Here is a 19884-nt window from a genome sequence, read left to right as displayed (position 1 = left end):
CGTTTTTTCATTGGTTGTATAGTCTGTCCAATGTAATATTTGTTACACGGGCATTTAATGCAATAAATTGCATTTTTGGAATTACAATTAGAAAAAACTTTTTGGTAGTGTATTTGGTCATTGATAGTCAATTGTTTGGAATCCTCTGTTAAACTGCATGCCAAACAATTCTGGCATCGGAAATGGCCCACTATAGGTGGTAAATTCAAGAGATTTCTGAGATCTTTTTTAGGGGGTACAGTTTGTCTAGTTGCCTTAACCAGTTGTTGCCGAATGTTTTTACCTTTTTTAAAAGGCAAAAAGAGGTTTGGGGACTCCCAAGGTTTCAATCAGTTTCCAATTCTTTTGGAATTTACCACCTATAGTGGGCCATTTCCGATGCCAGAATTGTTTGGCATGCAGTTTAACAGAGGATTCCAAACAATTGACTATCAATGACCAAATGCACTACCAAAAAGTTTTTTCTAATTGTAATTCCAAAAATGCAATTTATTGCATTAAATGCCCGTGTAACAAATATTACATTGGACAGACTATACAACCAATGAAAAAACGAATATTACAACACAAATCGAGAATAAAATGCAAAGTCCAAGGAGCCCCGTTAGTACAACATTTCCAGACTTTAAATCACTCGGAAAATGATCTGAAATGGTCAGTACTTTGTTTAGCTGGCAACTTGGAAAAAACACAACTTCAGACAAGATTGAATAGATTGGAAGCTAGATTAATTGAAAAATACCACACTACAGTTTTGGGACTGAACGACAGAGATGAAATATGGTCTTTACTGCATTAGAACAAATTTAATGATTAAAAGGCATTAAGTATGTGAGTTGTTCGGTGCTACCTCGCAAATACAGGTTTCTGAAAATTTCTGATAAAAAATTTCTGATAAAGAATTGTTATGAGTTACAAAGACTGTAAGGAGTGGCGGGTATACACTGGGTTATAAGGTGGTGTCACTGATTCACTCCTTTTTATTTTCATTTTTATCTTCTATTTTATTTTAGAATTATTTAATATTGCGCATTAGGCATTACCATTTATGGTTTTGTTTGTAGAAATAATTGGTCATTATGACGACTACAGGCCACTCCGATGTAGTGATTAGTCTGCCTTCGAGTTTCATTTATTTAGGAACAGAGTCCGTTGTTTAGCTCCTTTACCTTTCATTCCGGATATATTCTCGCTTCCGTATCACGTGTTTCCTGATGCCGGAAGCGCGAGGTATCTAGACGACAAGTACGTGCATATTAAGGTGAGAGTTACTAGAGAAATCGCCCTTAAAATTATAAGGGTTTCCAGTTATAAGAGTGGGTCCTTAGTTTAATTCTCCGTCTCGTTATCCCGACAGAGGCAACGTCTACGGTTTTCCGTTTTTTCTCACGGTTCTCGTGCAATGAATTGAGGCATTCAAGTTCGAAAAACCGAAGATTTTTCAAGGTAGGATTTACCAATTAGCATCCATGATTCCTCGATGTAGGTAGCAGGAATGGGTTGAGGCAGTTTACGTTTAGCCATTGGTTGGTTTGTTTTGCAGTCAAAACAACATTGGATGGAGATTTGGAGAAATAATTTACGAATACATTACAAGATACCTCGACAGAACGACTTCTACTAGTAAGTTTTGAATATTGAAGTATCATGGTCAGGATTGCTTTAGTAAGTTCCCGTGTATTGGATATTTAGATGACCATAGCATTCCCAGTTAAAGGGATTGATGATTTGGGACCCTACGGGACTAAATGAAATAGCGTACGCTCCAAAATACCCGCCTTGGTAAGAGATATTATACATCTTAAGGCCATACTCCATTTAGTTGATAGAGAGGCCGGATATGCATATACATATCGATTTGAGCATATGTACAATATACCTCTATCACTCTTAGTAACAGATAGAACCAGTACACAGTGGTGTTAGTGCACTATTAGGTTTATGTTTATATCACTTAATTTTGGTATTTTTGGCCCGCCACTTCAGTGTTTCTCTTGGAATGTATTTTTGTTTGCAATGTTTGGGTCATATGACCCGGTCTTATGCTCCGATGTGTATATATAGTGTAAATAATGATATATGTTTGTATTATATTGTACATATAAAATTAGTAATACAGAAATATTGAATTTGTATCTATAGGTGAAATTTGAAGAAATTATATATACATGTGCCCTAGTCCTGATGAGGCCTTAAGAGTTTTTTGGCTGAAACGCGTCGACAACGATTTGGAAGACATTCAGTTGAATTATTGATTATTTTGGATTCACTTTAAAAGAGTACTTTTATGAAAGTAGAGATCATAATGAAAAAAGAGGTCTCAAAAGTTCTCTAGTAGGTTTGATCTTCATTAGAAAGGAATGCTTGAGTAGATTAGTCCTATAAGCATCCTAATTGAAATATAGGGTTTCATTGATGTATATGTTCATTGATTTCTGATTTCTTGTAAGTAAAGATTGTAAATATTATAAATGTTTTTGTATATATGTCTGAAAGATTAATCTCTTTATATATTGATGCTGAAATACAAAACAATAAATATACTTAGACACAGATCTAAGGAAAGATATACTCATTGTTGGGTTGGAATTACCATGTATGACTATTAAAAATAATGATAACATAGTTCACATTGAGGATAAAATAACTCAAGGGAGGAGATAATTAATCTTTCTCGTCACCAGAACGTAGAAATATCATTAATCCCTAGGCGTTAGTTTTTTCTTTACACTTGTTTAAGTACCCAGATGCCAAAGGGTTATTATGGGTTCCCCCCTTTCTTTCTAAAGGTACGGGAAGAACTACAGCACCGTTATACATCACCGCAAGAGTGTACCTACAAGAATCTCTCAATCTCACAGGACTGAGAGAACTCTGGTACTCACCTATCAGTTCCTAGACCTTCAAGCGTCGGGTTATAAAGTCACTTAAACTCCAGTCTTCCATGGAGGAGAAGGCAACACTATCCAAAAGAGCCCATGGATGGATGACGCTAAAAAAACTATACAGCCCTTACTCTCCCAAAACTATTTCACAACAGGCTATCCAGCTTTCATTAAGTAGCAATTCCTAAAATATAGGCTGGGGCTACTTCCAGTTAAAGATCATCTGGCACCCTAGTTGCGTGGAAATCTTCCTGTCTCTTGTCGTCTTTGTAGGACAAGAAAGGAAGATCTAATGCTTTTAGTCTGCTCCTGTTTAACTGTACGCAAAGAAAGGTGCCATTTTCTAGGAAGGGCTTTCAACCAACGGGGAATTCGTACAAGAAGGCAGGCAATCCTGGCTTGCTTTGACCCAAGGGATCCCCCACTGGATTGCCACTTCCTTAACTTTTTGCTAAAGGTTGAGCAAAGTTTATATCACGATGCTGTATGCCCAGCCTAACAGACTCCGACTGCAATCTAAAGGACACATAGTATTTAAGAACAGTTTGATTCTATATCTGACAACACTGTGGCAGTCCCTGGTCATTACAAACCCTATTTCTCACTCTATAAATTGAGAATTGTAAATAAGCAAGTGTGTAAAGACTTACATTTTTAATTATTTTTATTCAATGTACAAGTACCTTTGTACTACATACTAAACTCGTTTAGGCTATATGGTAGTTCTCCTAGGTCATTAATTTATTAGATTTATATTATTTTTTATTCTTCGTTTATAACTAGATATTTTTTTACATGTGTAAATACTCAATCCTATAACACTTACGTATAACTTGGAATTATATAACTATATTTAGTTAAATTGTATTGCAATGGTTTTAAGTAACTAAGCAATTATTCAAATGAACTTGAAACTTGGAGTTATGTAAAATAAATAACTTGACACATGCAAACAAATAGAGGGAAGTGGAGGGAATAGCATTGTTGGGGTGCTGCATGGTTTTGTATATTTCGCTCCAATATTTAAATGTGCATTAAGAGAAGCACAGGAAACAGGTCCTGTCTGAGCAGCGTTGAGGCTATCAGAGGAGTGAGTACAAACGGGGGAAGTGCTGAATCTGATATACAAATGGGACATTGGGACAAAGTAATACTGTAAGCATGAGTTAGTTACTATTTATTGTGGCGAAAACACATTTGCCTTGAACCTGTCGCTGCACCACACATAAATGTTTCATTTTTGTTAGCTAAAGAACTTCCAAACATTGTGTCAATTGTTAACTTATCGGGGCCAAAGCTTGGGGAAAAAGAAAAAACAAGGTTATTTCATGTACCAAGCGATAATACTTTAATCTGTGAGGCCTTTCCCCGGAGCACACCTGCAAGGAGGAGCTGCTGCTCCCTGCCGCTCCCTCACGTGCCAGGCCCCTACTTTTTAATGTCTTACATCACAGACTCTAGCAGGGACATCTTAAGGATTTTGGTGGCCCCTGTTCAGAACAGCTTTGTATATATTATCAAATGTCCGCGCTTGCATGCCCGGTCACTGACAGTGCACAGACACACTCGTCCAAATTCTAAATGTGTTAACATCTAATATGCAGGGATAGTGATGTGCGTTTTCAATATTGTAACACAACAGCTGCTCACTAATATCACTTCAAATAATCTCTGTGACCCCATCCCATTTCTCCGAAGTGAGGTCATGTTTTGATGGATGCTGCTTTAAATATAAACACAAACGTTTTCTGCAAAATATAATAGACTCGAACATATCATCATGATTAAAAATAAATTAAAGTTAAACGTATTTGAAACAATCCGTTAAAAAAGTATTCAAGGTCCTCACGGCAAGACTCTCGACAAAACAGAGCCGGGTCTATCAGGGGCTTCCCTAAAAGGCGCGGGCCCTGGGCCAAAGCCCACTTTGCCCATGCCTTAAAACACCTCTGGACTCTAGCTGTGTCTCGGGTGTGTGACCTGCTGATCTACGGCGATATGCGGGAAAAAAAGTTAGACCGTATCTCCACATTTTTCCAGTACATTTCCGAGGCGTCAGAGGAATCAAATATGGCGGCTGGGTTGGCTGTGACTCTGGGGAATCCACATCTACATCAGCCTTTAATTCATCGGTGCTGCGGATGCAGCCACAGCTTTGATTCTTCCAGAAATGATCTCGAAACATATGAATGAGGTCTCTGTTCTTCTGTTACTTGATTTATTGAAGCCCCACGAGAAGGCAAATGGTGGCTGTCAGAAGGTGAGTGCTGGTCTGGCGCTGCCGAGGTCCGGCTTGGTGGATTCATTCTTTTCCTATATGGTAGCCCTGGAGCACCTAGATATCAAAGTATTGTCAGTGCAACGTGCGAATCCTGTGGGCCCCATTGGATCCTGAGAAGAGGAGCATTGAGCAATGTGACTCATTAGGTCACTTTTACCTGAGGCGTCACTGTCATCATTGTTCCTGATGGAGGGGATGCACCACTCGCTTGGAACATGACAACTCCCATATGCCAAGCCCACAGCGGGGAACATTTTGAATTACTTCATGGCAGATGCCATTTGTGAGCTGCCAAAGAGATCCCACATATTACACTAGAAAACCTTGTATTCAGATTCTACGCTGGTTACATGTTGGCAGTCCAGAGGGCAAGGACATATTTTACAGATGATATGTTGCGCCCAGCAGAACTCAACATGCTTCAGGGTGATAAGGCCAATTTTTCATGCATTCTCCATTGTGGAACCCTAGCTGGGATCAATGATGATCATCTGTACCGACAACCCTACTGCCCAAGCTATAGGAAAGCTCAGAGTGATTCTGGCTGATTCTTCTGCTCAAGGTTAACTAGAATACACATAGAGTTTGATGGCGTTAGGCCTCAGTGTTCTGCTTACGGGTTATACAGTGCACCTACTAAAGCCCTACCACACGGCTATAAGTAGGTGTCTTCATGAGCTGCACAGAGAGTGGTCCGGGATCCTATTATGGTGAATCTATCCACTGAGTGGCACAATGTGTCGATGTTTAGCGCCTCATACTGGAGGCAGTCTTCAATTCACACAGGGTCCTTTCTTTGAAGGATGTACTCATTTGGATGTCCTTAGCTCTGTGGAGGAAACGAGATGGTGTGTGTAATGAGAGAGGATTTGCTTTTACTGATGTATATCTTATTGGGGAATAACAACACTGATTGCCCTACTGTTTGGCTTATGTTACACTTCCTACTGTTTATCCCACTCAACCTGCTGGGACATGCATTAGCTACTGGCACGAGTTGTTAAGTCTGGGATTCACCAAACGTGAACTGTATTGTGCCCACTAATTTCCTCTTTTATCATACAGAAGTATTGCTTCTGAAAGGGGGAGAGGGAGTCATTGAGTTTTCTCAAGACCCATTGCTGGTCCCAAAAGCGGGCCAGTCCTCTGCCTTGTTGGCACTCCTGTGCTGGAAAATGTATTGTGACCACCTTGGTCAATTGTATAGTTCATGGGACGAAGTCTGACATTCGGTTTCTGAGGTGCCAAAGTAGGGAGCGGGGATTTTGGTTTGGTAATACTCCAGTTACATCTGACATTGTTGGAGGATTGTCGTTCATCACAGTGCAGCACAGAAGTACCATATTTTTGGAGTGGGGGGGATGGGTTTGGAGGCATGCTTGAATGTTTTCCAGGAGGATCCCTGGCTATGGATTATATGGTTATGGATGGGCTCCACATGGTATTAACCTGGGACATCTGGCCACCCCGTAGTAGGATCAAACAGTGTTAGATAGTGGTTTACAGAAATAAGCACATGGCAGATGTTGTCCTGCTCCACGAGACACATCTGACCTAGGCTGATCATCAATGGTTTGTTGCAGGCTAGGAATCTGCTTGTTATTCTGTGTATGATAGTAGGAGTACAGGCATTGATTGTTAGTTAATACCAGAGTACTTTCTGAATATATTCAAAATGCAGAGGACCGCTATGTATTTGTACATAGACTATTTGATTCGGTAACTAGGACAGCTGTAATTTATTTTGCCTGAATTATTATTCACCCAATTTTTCAAAATGCTGCTACATCTTTTAACTCTTCAGCTATTTATACTCAGTGGGGATTTCAATTAGACCCTGAATTGTCCAAAGGACCATTCGCTTACAGACCACTTTCTAAATGGCTATCATAAATAATGATGCATGTCCCAGAAAACTACCGCCCTATTAGCCTTATAGATGCCCTACAGAAAGTTGTAGCAAGGATGATCCTTGCAAAAATCCAGACCTGGATGGAGAAGGAGAGTATTCTCTCACCAATGCAAGCGGGCTTTAGGTCTAGTATTAGCACCATTGACCAGGTATTTAGATTTATCCAGATATACTGGAAAGTGGTGCTATTGGGTGGTGGAACTATATATGCTGCTTTTGTGGACCTTAAGTCCGCTTTTGATCTCGTGCCCAGGGCAAAGCTATGGGCTGTGTTGGAGGGTATCGGGATGCCGCACGACATTCTTGAACTAGTGATAAGACTCCACACCGGCAACTTTGCTAGGGTTAGGTGGGGGCGACAGGGCCAGGTGACGGATTGTTTTCCTGTAACCCGTGGAGTCCGCCAGGGGTGTGTTTTGGCTCCCACCTTATTTTTGTTATTTATTAATCAAGTGGCTCGTTTTTTTTCTGAAACCCCTACTGACGCCCCAATATTGGGAGGTACTAAGTTCCCCTGCTCATTTTTGCCGACGATACGTTAATCCTCTCTAAGACTCGCAAGGGTCTACAGAAGGTGATTAATAGATTCGAGGATTTCTGTAAACTAAATGATCTACAGGTGAATGTGAGCAAAACTAAATTCATGGTACTAACTAAAACTCGATCTCTAAAAAGCTATGTTAGCATGAACGGGGTTGAGCTTGAACAGGTGGATGCCATGACCTATCTTGGGGTGACTTTAGATTCTCATTTGCGTTGGCAGCCACAGGTGGATGTTCTTGGCTTAAAATTTGCGCGATTTACGGGTACCCTAATCCAGGAGCAACGCAAATCTCTGACTAAAAGGGTAAAGCCAGCCCTAAAAATATATAATGCAAGGATTAGTTCTGCCATATTGTACGGTGCTGATCTTTGGGGATATAAGGATTTAACTCCATTGGATAGGATAGAAAATAAATTCCTACGTAAGTTGGTTAGTTTACCCCAATCTACACCAATTAAACCCTTATTATTAGATATGGGTTGTAAAACAGTAAAGGAACAAGCACGGTACCGATTGGTAGCACTATGGAGACGCATTTGGACTACTCCAGAACTGGCACTATTTGCGAAAGAAATCGAAGATGTAAGATCTATTTCGGGTTATGCAAAAATTCCCTGGTTTAGAGAAGTAAGGAAAATTATGGATAACATGGGACTTAGTTTACTGTGGTCTGATCCAGGCACAAATGTCTTTCCCTCTACTAAAGATTTTAAAATGCTATATTGGGCAACTGTTAAGCAGCAACTAGTCTCGCAATCGGACCTGCTTACATTAACAGGTCAGTTCCTAGTACATAAACTGGATCCCCATCTGGAGGACTACTGGGATGTAATTACGAGGAGTCTAGATAGAAAACTATACCATCAGTTTAGGGTGGGGTCATTACCCCTGAGATCCTTTACTAAAAATTGGCAAGGTCAGCCAAATGAATACTGTCAATGGTGTAAGGAATACAGGGAAAGTGTTGGCCATTTTTTCTTTGCCTGCCCTGCCTACTCGATGCCAAGGTGCAAATGGTTAAAGCCTATCTGCAAACGGTTGAACTCCAGGAGGTGTGCAGATGCATTATGTGAACTAAGATATAATACCTCAGAGTTTATCGTTATCGGTGTGGCGAAATTCTTAGGGTGGGCATGGATCATTAGAGCCAGATAGGTCTAATGTACGATGAGATATCTTAAATTATATGATTACAAATTTAAATTTGCAAATCACGTCTTGAATTGAGGTTTAATAATCTTTTATGAAATGTTTTAAAGATTACATATTGCTGTTTTTAATTGTTTAAACAGTCTTTTATGAATTATGGTGTATGTATTTTTTTATTTTTATAGACTGTCTTTTATGATGTAACTATCGAAATAAAGACGTATGAACTGAACTGATGCATTCAGTTTATGATTGTATGACATCTGACACAGTTTCCTACCCGGTGATCGCCAATTTTCATTTTACTCATCAGTGTACACCATCCCAAATTATTCTTTTTATTAGACAACTTGGTACATATCCTAATGGCATATGCCATGCTCCTTTGAATGTTGTCCAACCACAGCCAAGTCATAGTCCAACCACAGCCAAGTCATAGGGATGCTATATCGGGGCACGGAGATGTGGTCTCCAACATAGAGGTCCAAGCACATATTTATGCCCGACTTAATATTCTGCACATCTCCTGCAGAGCATGTACACCAATACTTTGAACTGACTTATACCCCAAAGCTTACAAGTTCCACCATCTTGCAAGCCTAAAAGAAGCACCTTCTTGAAATGTGTGTTTTGCTCAAGGATGGGATTTTTAAAATGCTAGGAACCGATTTAAATATGAATGTGAGAATACTAGTATAGTCCTTGAAGTGGATGGATGATGACTATAGCATTCAGCAAGATATCAGGAGCCGGAAAAATACTTTTAGATGAGGACGAAGAGAGGAAAAGTACATTTTTGTCTCTTGTGATGTTGGCATGTTGATATGCACAGAGTGATCGCCTGGGTACGAGGCTAGCTTTCCTGGAACGCAGAGTCGGGGGCTTAGTCGACAGAGATCCTATATTCTCCACAGGTAGTAAAGATTATTGACAACACAGCGATTTTTATGTGTTTTGCCTATTACCACACTAAGATGTATTCACAAGCCCTTCTAGTGAGCAGTGAGGTTGTTGCATACCTCAATCGACTATCCGTCCCTACACTTCCAGCTGTAGCCACTTGGATCTTTGCTTATGATGCCAACAGAGGCCACTAGCATAAAGTCACTATCTTATGGAAAGGTATCAGGGGTCAATAGAAATATAACGCATGCAAATTGAAGACTGCTCCAACCTGTTGGAAGGGATCACTAGACTTGGCTCAGCTATGCTGCTTGAGGTGCACATCTCTGTCTTGTGTAAACATGGGACAGAGTGGGTGGGTATAATCAGCTGCTGTCCTTTAATAGTCACACACAATGAGGTTATAACCGATGACAGTTATATATCTCCTATCCTATCAAAGTTCATCCACCAAGGGTAGAATGGATTTTTGAGCACACGGTCTGCCATCGATAACATGAGCAGGCTTTTTAGCATCATGTGTGGGTGAGGCTGAGCAGGTAGACTGGCAGTGCTCATGCTCGACTCTGAAAAAGCATTTGACTAGGTTTACTGGAACTTCATCACAGCCAACAGTGAAAGTCAAGGTCAATGGTATCATGCTCTGACTCTTTAAGCTTCACAGTGGAACACAGAGTAGTCCTTGTCTTTCCAGCTGCCAAACAGCCATTGGCCATGATGTATAGGCAAATAATGGGATGAATATCAGAATTATGGGTGAACTCTTCTCTTTCATTATAAGTAAATCATGAATTTCTTTACCTGACCAATTAAGGCACAGCATTACCCAACGCTCTTAACAGAATAAATCAATTGGTGGATGTGTCAGGGTTGTAAATTAAATGGAATACATTTAAAGTGTTTTCTTTCTAGTTGGTGGTGGAAAACACTCAGTTTTGAAGGGCCCCTTCACAAATAGTGTACCAGGGAATCATTGTTCTTATGAAGAAGGTGGAGGTCTTACCTTGAATCTATCAAAAGTCAACCTTAGCTGCATTTCAGGGAAAAGTGACTAAACCAGTGGTTCGACTTCCTATATCAAGTACAGCCTGGATGAGCCCGAGATTTTAATAGTTTCCAAAATTCTATATATTTCTGCCAATTTAAAGCGAGACCTTGGGGCTCCATATTTCTTTAAAAGTACATCTTTCACTTTGGAACTTCTTGGAGGTGTAGGGATTGTAGCACACCTCCAAAACAGCATAAAGCACAATAGCACAATGTTGGTCATCTGGAGGAATTAGAGTGCAGATATACACAGAAACTTCCTTGCTGCTTAGCTGCGGGTCATGGTGTACTGGCTTAATGAGGAATGCCTGTTACCTTATGTGACTTTGGAAAAACAGGCACTTAAACGTAGGCCAATTGTGTAATTTGATTGTACTTCCTTTATCAACACCCGATTCGGGTGATTAAACCAGCTTATTGCTTATTAAAGTTATGAAAAGGGATTGTATTTAGACTCTGTCCCAATAGCTTCGCACCAATCTTTTCGGAGGTATTGGGATGTGCTAATCATTGTGATAAAAGAAGAACGTTACTGTTGTGGCTTTAGGCTATATTTCTCATGTAAGATATGTTTGTCAACTCTGCACTTAAATCTAGGGAAGACGTTGAGCACTACTAGCAAAGGCAATGAGGTCAATGGTTGCTGGCTTGTTGATAGCTACTATAAAGCCTGTGGATTGTTGCACCTCTAGATCCTCCAAACCGCTCTTTCATTTTCTTTCAATTAACAGAGGTGGCAGGTGTTTGCTTAACAAGATCTACACTATTTTCAAGAATGCTGTGGTACAGTTTCCCATGGCTAGCAAGGCTAAGTTAGAGCAGACTTGAAACATGGGCTTATGGACTCCAAACTTAATAACATTTGTGACTGTTCTATGGCAGCGGGTTAATGTAGGTTACAGATTTATACATTTCTATCTAGAAATTATCTAACTGGTCATCATTAATAGATCACAATCCCAAATCCAAGATGCAAAATGCCCGATTGTAGAAGATTACGTCTAATGTGGTCTGGCCGTACACTAAATCAAAATATCCAGGGACATCACAAAGTATCAGGGATGTGATTATTCTTGGTTTACTTGTCAAACTCACTAGAATTCCAAGTAGTTGAGCATGTACTAAGTTTATGTGACATTTATTTCTCAGTCAACAATGGTGGAGAATAGTGATCCTTTACTTTGAGAGACTCTCAGTTATATGATGTGTTAGCTTATTCTGCCAAAAAAAATGAAAATAAAGTTTCAGGAATGGCACGTGATTCCTCTAACGCGGTCAGTGACCACTGTTAACATACAAACTTAATAAAAAAGGTTTTATTTTCAGTGGAATTAGTCTAAATTAGTTTTCAGGCTAAGGTACAGACTATGCTCCTCCAAAATAAAAAACAAATCTAGGTGACCAGAACCTACATTAGAATTTGGTGCCCCTCCCCTGCTCCAAAGAACCCACCCTGGTTAAAACCACTTTCAGTAGGAAAGGGAACATGTTTCACTATACACCAACATTGTCAAAGATGTTTATTTCTAAAGTTCGATGTGGCTTTGTACGTTTTACCAAATAGCACATCTTTAATTAGAAATGGCAGTCTGTAGCAAGCAAGAGGCAGTCATGAATTATTCTACAGCAAATCTGAATTAAATCCCACATGGAAATGTACATCACTCAAATGTTAGGTGACGATTACTCCAATGATAATAGCAAATTAGTCCACGTGCAAGATGTCCAAAGTCAGAGTCTACGCCCACACATTCAGTTATTTTTCTGGACGGTTGCCAAAGATTGAGTTCATGTAATTGTAAATACGGGTTGTGTAGGGTATGAAATTCTCTTTATATACAAATTGTTGTTCAAAAAAAGGTCGAATCTCCTTTTCTTTAATTAGTGGCTTAGGCTCAGAAAATTCGTGCAGTTCTTCATGATCTGAGAAGAATAAAATAATAGGTTAAACATTGCATAGTCACCAGCTTTTGCATCACTGTTTCTAATGAACCATTATGCTTGATAAAGACCTGTGATGCATCATGCAGTGACGGCTCTCTAAGTGATTTTTAAGGGGTGATACAAAATGGGTACGCCTGTAATGGACAACTGTGAAGATGATGCACATGTGTGTGTAAAACATACACAAATATATCCATCTGACCCTAACCCTCCGTGGCACAGGGCTAAAGGCAATATGCAGCGTGGGGTTAGGCACCCTCGGGTGTTGGACACCAGCGTTGGATGTGTGCCGGGTCTGGTCGGAATTTTGGCACCTGTGGGGTGTTGGGTACACATGTGGAGTTGGACACAGTCTGGGCAACCCTAGAACCGTGGTCCGAACACCCGGAACTGCGCTACCCAGTGATGCCCCAAGAGAAGTACTAGTACTTGTATTGCTAATGCAGTACTGAAGAACTATTCTTTTTTTTTAAATGAGAAGGTTGTGGTCATAGACCAAAACCAGTTACCAACAGCCAGTGTGCAGGCCATTACAGAACACAGAGTCCCCGAGTCCTGTAATGGCAGCCGCAAGATTTTTCTCCATGCTGCTGCCTGCCAATCAGATTCCTCAGTGCTGCAGGACCAGTGCCAAATATGCAGACAGGGGAAAAATGCTCCCCATACCAATCGGAGGGTCTTTTTTTTGTTTGTTAAATTATGGTACTGTGGGCATCCCTCAAGATCAACTATCCAGATATCACTACATAATTAACCCTTTCATGACTTCACCGAGCACCTCTGTAAACACAAATGGCTGAACGGAATCAGACCAAAAAATGAAAAGCACGCTTTCTGAGTAAAAATCGAACTTTTTGCCAAATTTGGTGTAATTCAATTCAGCTGTTTTTTCTGTATCACTTCCCAAAATATTCTATGGAAATTAACATGGGAATATGACGCATTAATACCACCCAACCCCTCCTTTTTTTGGCCACCCTTTGACATAAGTGAGGTGAAAATGTCAGTTAAAACATACGTTTTATACGAACAAAACCGCTGAATTTCACAGGTTATAATTATCTCAAGTAACTATTACTCATGCCTCAAAGTAACTATAACTTGCTACCCAGTCAGTGAATTTCCAATATTTTTTAAATGAGTAGGAAAACATTTTTACAATGCCTAACTATAAAGTCACTTTAACCTTTGTTTTTTTCCAGCAATTTCTTCGTTTAATGCAGAGTAAAATGTCCTTTGCTGTCTGCAGCAAGGGGTTGGACCCCAACCCTCCACGAGCACCCAACCCCACTGTGCACAGTCAAAAGCTAGATTTATTCTAAGCTGTCACTTTTGGAACAGAGAATTTAAGTAAATCACGTCAAAGTTCTTTACAATGAATTCCTTTGTTGTTTTTGCGGCACCCCCAACATATCCAAATAATGGAAGGCCACAGTCGGCTCCCCAGCTAGCACCCATACAAGGTGCTGGCGGGGCCGTCAATTTCTTTTTAAAGTTATCTTAAAGAAGATGCCCCGGCACCCACCTGGGGCATCTAATACATGACTACTTGTTAGAGGGTGGTGAAGGCCCAAGGCCCACGTGGCCTATGTCAGTTCTCCTGCCAGCATCCTCCATGGCTGCAGGCATGAGCCGGCTGCTTGCCTTTGCTCCTGCCCTGGTGGGAGCAAAGTTCTGTTCCCCGTCTGGGAGATTGTAGCAAGGAATAATATATATTCCCTGCCCGCACTCTCCAGGGAAGGGAACAAAGCAGTGTCCCAGGGGAAGGGGTCAACACACCACTCAACAGGACCCAGGGGATGGGGATCCACTGGACCGGTAAACATCTCTTGCAAGGTTATATGAGACTTTGTCAAGCAAAGTGCGATTTGGTCGCCGGGGCGAATGCATGATGAACTTCAATGTAAAACAAGGTATACGAGAAGGCTGTGTCCTTCCTCCGCTACTTTTTTCATTATTTATTAATGTGGCGGATAAGATCCTAAAAGCAGTTCAAGCAGATGCCCCACAAATTTACGGAAAACCTATCCCATTGTTGCTTTATGCAGACAAAGCTGCCTTGCTATCCGGGACCCCCAGTGGGCTTAAAGCGACAAATTAATACTTTTGGAGATTTTCTTTCGGCAAGGAAATTGGTGGTTAATAAATCATACACGATGATCTGCGGGCCTAAGTCAAGGAAATGCAAAACTGTTTATATTGATAACACCCCGGTAATTACTGTTGACACCTTTTGCTATTTGGGAGTGACCTTTGCAGGGAATGGGTCATTATCTCATGAAATCACGAAGTTCGATACAAGATGAATAGAAGCGCTCATGAGGTTTTTAGGTTTGCAGCAAAACCAGGCTATCTACTAATTAGAGACATGTTAGCCATTTATAAGGCCAAAGTGGTTGCCGCTGCCATTTATGGAGCTGGAGTTTTGGGATTCTGCAACAGCAAGCCTCTGCAGGAAGACAAAATGTATTTTCTGAAGCTCTTACTATGCTGGCCTGCCTCTGCCTCTACTGAAATAATATATCAGGAGGTAGGGTTACAGGATCTAATGGATTTAATTGCATTACACCCCTTGTTCCTATGATGGTATATATGGGCCAAAGAAGAGACCAGTTTTCCCAAGTCAATCATTTTAGGTTGTATGTCATTCGACAAGGCTCCGAGTATCCCATGTTTGAGCTATATTGATAACACATATAGCCATTTGTTTAACTTGTCGATACAGCCTAATCCTTCTCAGGTGATTGTACTAAATTGTCTATTAAAGATCAATTTATATGAACTACAGAACCAACTGTTATCTTTTAGCAAACTCTTCCATCTAAGGAGGGTTTTCAAAGTTATCTAACTCGGGTCACAAACCCATTGCATCGCTTTTGTATTAACGAGATTCAGACTCGGAATTGTTCACCACTTAGTTGCTTTCCATATCATGAATTTATGTCCCCCTGATTCGACCCCATGTCCTTGTGACAGACTGACCAAGCAATGTACAATCCATTTTATGCTATTTTGTGATTTGTATTCTAATTTTAGATGTCATTTTTTAAAACCCCTTTTTATAATGCATATCATTAGATCACATAAAGCTAGCTTGAAACATGGATGAAGAAAATCTGTTCTATGGAACTTGGCAAAAAACGTTTGAAACAATCTTTTTACTATGTTTTCATTCTTGCTTGTAATGCGTTTTCTTTCTTCTTTTGTACAACCGTTATTGCTTTTATGGTTGTTGTTACATACTGAATAAAGCTTGTTTTGATCGAGAGGCAGTGTCTACTGTGCTTCACGTTATCAAAAGGCGCCAACTTAACAGTACAGTGAAACCTGGAGACAGCTGATCTCGATTCCTCAATCAACCTGCTAGATTCAGAATTTGAGCAATCCCATATGATGAATCCAGAAAAAGTCGCACAAGAGACCAGGATTGATAAGCTCCATGCACTGGCTCCATTGACCCCGTTGAACCTAACTCCACATGGTTTTGACTCCTCAGTAGAACCAGTGGTGAAACGTATGTGCTGCAGAAAAGATTGACAAATGTGTTAATACCCCCGAGATTATATCATCCCCTCCCATTGCTGATCCTGCTCTATTGGACCATCTCTGCCTTAGGTTCAGTGTGTTACTGAAGGCACAAATGAAGCCTCTTTATGATCATCTAGTGGCCGTCTAGACAAAGAGACTGATTTAAGTCTTGGCGGAGGGATTACTCCGTCACAAACGTGACGGATATTCCGTCCGCCTTATTATGATCGTCTTATGATATCATGGGATCGTAATAAGGCGGACGGGATATCCTTCAAGTTTGTGACTGAGTATTCCCCTCCGCCAAGACCTAAATCAGGCCCAAAGTTGTCTACTGCAGTGAAGGGCGATGAAGCGGTGTTTCTCATAATGTTGACCTTTGTGTTCCATCTTGTGCTCAGCCCACGGCACTACCTCGTCCAGCATTTGACCCAACTGCCATCACTAATTTGCTACAGGAGCAAGCTCTAGTTACAAATACCTATCGTGTGCCTGCTGGCCCTACTAACTGTGCTCTTTGCACTACTCATAACCCTATTAAATAACCAGTAGAGTACATCTGCATTCTCCCTCCTCAGCCAAATCAATTTGGCAGCCCAGTACCCTAAATCTACTGCCATCTGCTTGCCTATATGTACTAATTTTGGTAACATACCTTAACTCAATCCTGCTTTGGATGAAGACAGAGAACAATTAAAGAACAAAGTCATACATTGGATATCTTCAAACTTAGGCTTCAGTACTTGCAGATTATTTGTCAAACAGTTGCATGGTTTGGCCCATTCAGAATAGCCATGGAAGGAAACGGAGTATTGATTAACTTTAGAAATCCTAGTTACGTGTGCAATCTGTTAGCCCATCTCAAATCTACTGCTACCAAGCATGGTCTCATCATTCCTTAACCCTCACACTTTTAATTTTATAAACCCAGAGGATCAAAGCACTGGCTGATTTATCATCCAACTTAATCCACGCACTCATTAACAGCTGTCTGCCTTGAGTCACAAATTGATTCTGCATAATAAATTGTCAGCACTACAAAACCCAGCCAAAGTTGACTGACAATCCGTTACCTATTGCTATCCCACAGGCCTTAATCCAATAGCTACCCAGCGCATTCAGAGACCCGGCCAGCTCTAGTGATTAAGTTACTTCCACGTTCAGTTAACATCATGAGCTGGAATATCGCAGGGATCTAATCAAAACTGAAGCAGCCTGAATGGCTTTCCATGATCAATAAGTATTACATTATCCTCTTCCAAGAAACATTGACTATGGCTTTGTATGTTATTCAATACTTTCTGCCCCTCCAGTTCGGGTCATGCCAAAGGAGGTCTATCAACATGGATCAAGCTTTCTTTAATCATTGTGATAACTGTAGTGGAGACCCACTGTGAGGAGATTCAGATTCTCTTAGTGAAGGACATTAATGATTTAATTAACTTTTACAATAATGTTTTTATTAATTTTAATAATCAAAATTATCAGATACTCGTTAGCATTACTGATGATTTACCAATGAGGAAAACGTTTCCAAAGCATAACCGTATCTAAAATTCTGGGGGGATTTCAATGCCAAACCTACTGTGTGAACCCAAGACTTAAGTATGTTTGACAATTAATTAACAAGTATACTAACACTGACCCAACCGGGTCATGGGGGGACTAAATTGGGAAACTATATTCTGTCTTGCGATCTACTTAACATGCATGAGTGAGAGTCTGGACGAAATGCCATGACACCTACTTTTCATGGGTGGAACTGTGCATCAGTAATAGACTAAGTCTTTTTGTTATGTGGTCTTTTGAAATACAGAGGGCGTGTTCCTGGATGCAAATTAAGGGAACAATAACCCACTTATTGTTTCCCTTCTGCCCCCCTTGACCATTGTTCGTACACCTGCTAAGATTATACACCATCCTTCTCAGCACAATGGGTTTAGGTTAATGTGAATCTACCCAACCTTTGCATGTTCCTTGATTCCCTGGTAAAAAAAAACCTTAGCCTTTTTCTGACACTGCAGGCAGTGACAATGTATAGCCAGCTTTTGTTAAGTTTGAGTCATCGTACCAAGAATGCACTTCTGCAGCCTATTCACAGACTCAAAGACTTTTTTTCACCACACTGGTGTGATATATCATGTTCTTCTGAAAACAGGCATTTGCGTGAAGCCCTACCTAAAAGAAATCCAGAAACCCAGAGGACGTTACAGCTGGTCGTGTGTTTAACAAACCATTCCTAAAAAGGAGGAAAAACCAAATTCCGAAATTAAAACTGGGAACGCCTAGCACTGGTTGCTAGAATGAAAAGGCCAAGTTATTTTGGCAAACTCCTAATTCTATATTATGAGTGAAGTGAGAATGCATTCTGGAAGCCACTATTTAATCAGAAAGGGATTACTTCATGCATGTTTGGAAAGAAAGAAAGAGAGAGAAAGAAAGAGACAAAGAAAGAGACAGAGACAGAGACAGAGAGAGAGAGAGAGAGAGAGTTTTTTTTAAGTTTTGGATTCGGTTTTACGTGCCTTAGCAAGTTTGCCACATTCATAACAATATTTTATTTCTTACATCATGCAGCTAGCAGTGATTTTTTTTCCCTCCATTTACTAGCCTTAATATAAAATGTTTTACATAAACTTACGCAATGCACCCTACATAAGCTTGATTGATATTCAGAGCAAATACACACTGGTTTTGCTACAGAAATATTTTTATTACTGATCTGAAAATTTTATTCCCTTAAATTAATATTGGGATTAAGTGGTTTACTATTTATTATGAAATGAATAGTTTTACTACGAAGATAAATATTCTTTCATTTTATTCTTATAATCATTTACATTGTTCATTTTTATTCATTCATGCATTAAATCGATAAACCGTAATAAACCGTAGTTAAGGTTCCTATTGTAGTTATTCAAGGACAACTGGAAGATCACAGGTTTGAAAGCTGTTTTAGCAAGCTCAGCCTTTCATAGTTCTATGCTTGAATGCCACTGCAATAAAGTTGCAATGGAGAACCAAATTATGCAGCAAAAAACAGCACTTTTTTGGCGTAATGCAACTCATTCAGTTGCACTATTATTTGTTTTGTCATTTTAATACAGACTATTATTGTTGGGGAAAACGTACAAATAATTCATATCGTTTTATCACGAGGCCTGCATGAAATGTTTACTATGCCTCCGAAATTTGAGGAATGCACATATTTTGCATTATACCAAATTTACAAATTGCCTAGCTACAACATTTGAAAAAATGTTGTTCTGAAGGAGGCTGTACAAGCAAAACAAATTGTTGAAGGGGATCATTTTTCACCTCAAACCAGTTCCTTTGCTGGTATCTTGCATGACGCTTGAATGTGAGGTTTCCTCAAATGTTAAATATTCGCACAATATACCGCAAAGTGAATTTTGTGAGCTGCCAAGTATTATGTGGTATTTACATGAAATTTCATTAACTAAATTTTCCGCACACATATCAAACACCTAAATACAGCGATTACGATCTTGGTGACGTGGTTTTAAGGAAAATGCTTAAATTTATTACCATAATGAATTTGAGATATTTAAGTGGGAAGCTGTGTTTATTTTAATATAAATAATGTAGGGCTCGATTTCAAAATGGTTGTTAATGCCCAATGGAATCTTATTCATACACATAGCCATCTTTATATTCTTTCACATTGTGC

General features: G+C 39.9%; 1 protein-coding gene across 1 annotated transcript in view; it reads right to left on the bottom strand.

The window, feature by feature from the left end:
• Nucleotides 1-12224: 12224 nt before the first annotated feature.
• SMIM26 (small integral membrane protein 26) overlaps nt 12225-19884 on the bottom strand; it is a 20230-nt gene continuing 12570 nt past the window's right edge. The window contains 1 exon segment of the mRNA XM_085611772.1: nt 12225-12644. Within this exon segment, the coding sequence (XP_085467898.1) occupies nt 12478-12644 (167 nt within the window). The 3' untranslated portion in view covers nt 12225-12477.

This window comes from Triturus cristatus, chromosome 6, assembly GCF_964204655.1.
Source record: "Triturus cristatus chromosome 6, aTriCri1.1, whole genome shotgun sequence".
NCBI lineage: Eukaryota > Metazoa > Chordata > Amphibia > Caudata > Salamandridae > Triturus > Triturus cristatus.
Note: the sequence above shows the minus strand (reverse complement) of the source record. Positions and strands in the feature narration are given on the sequence as shown.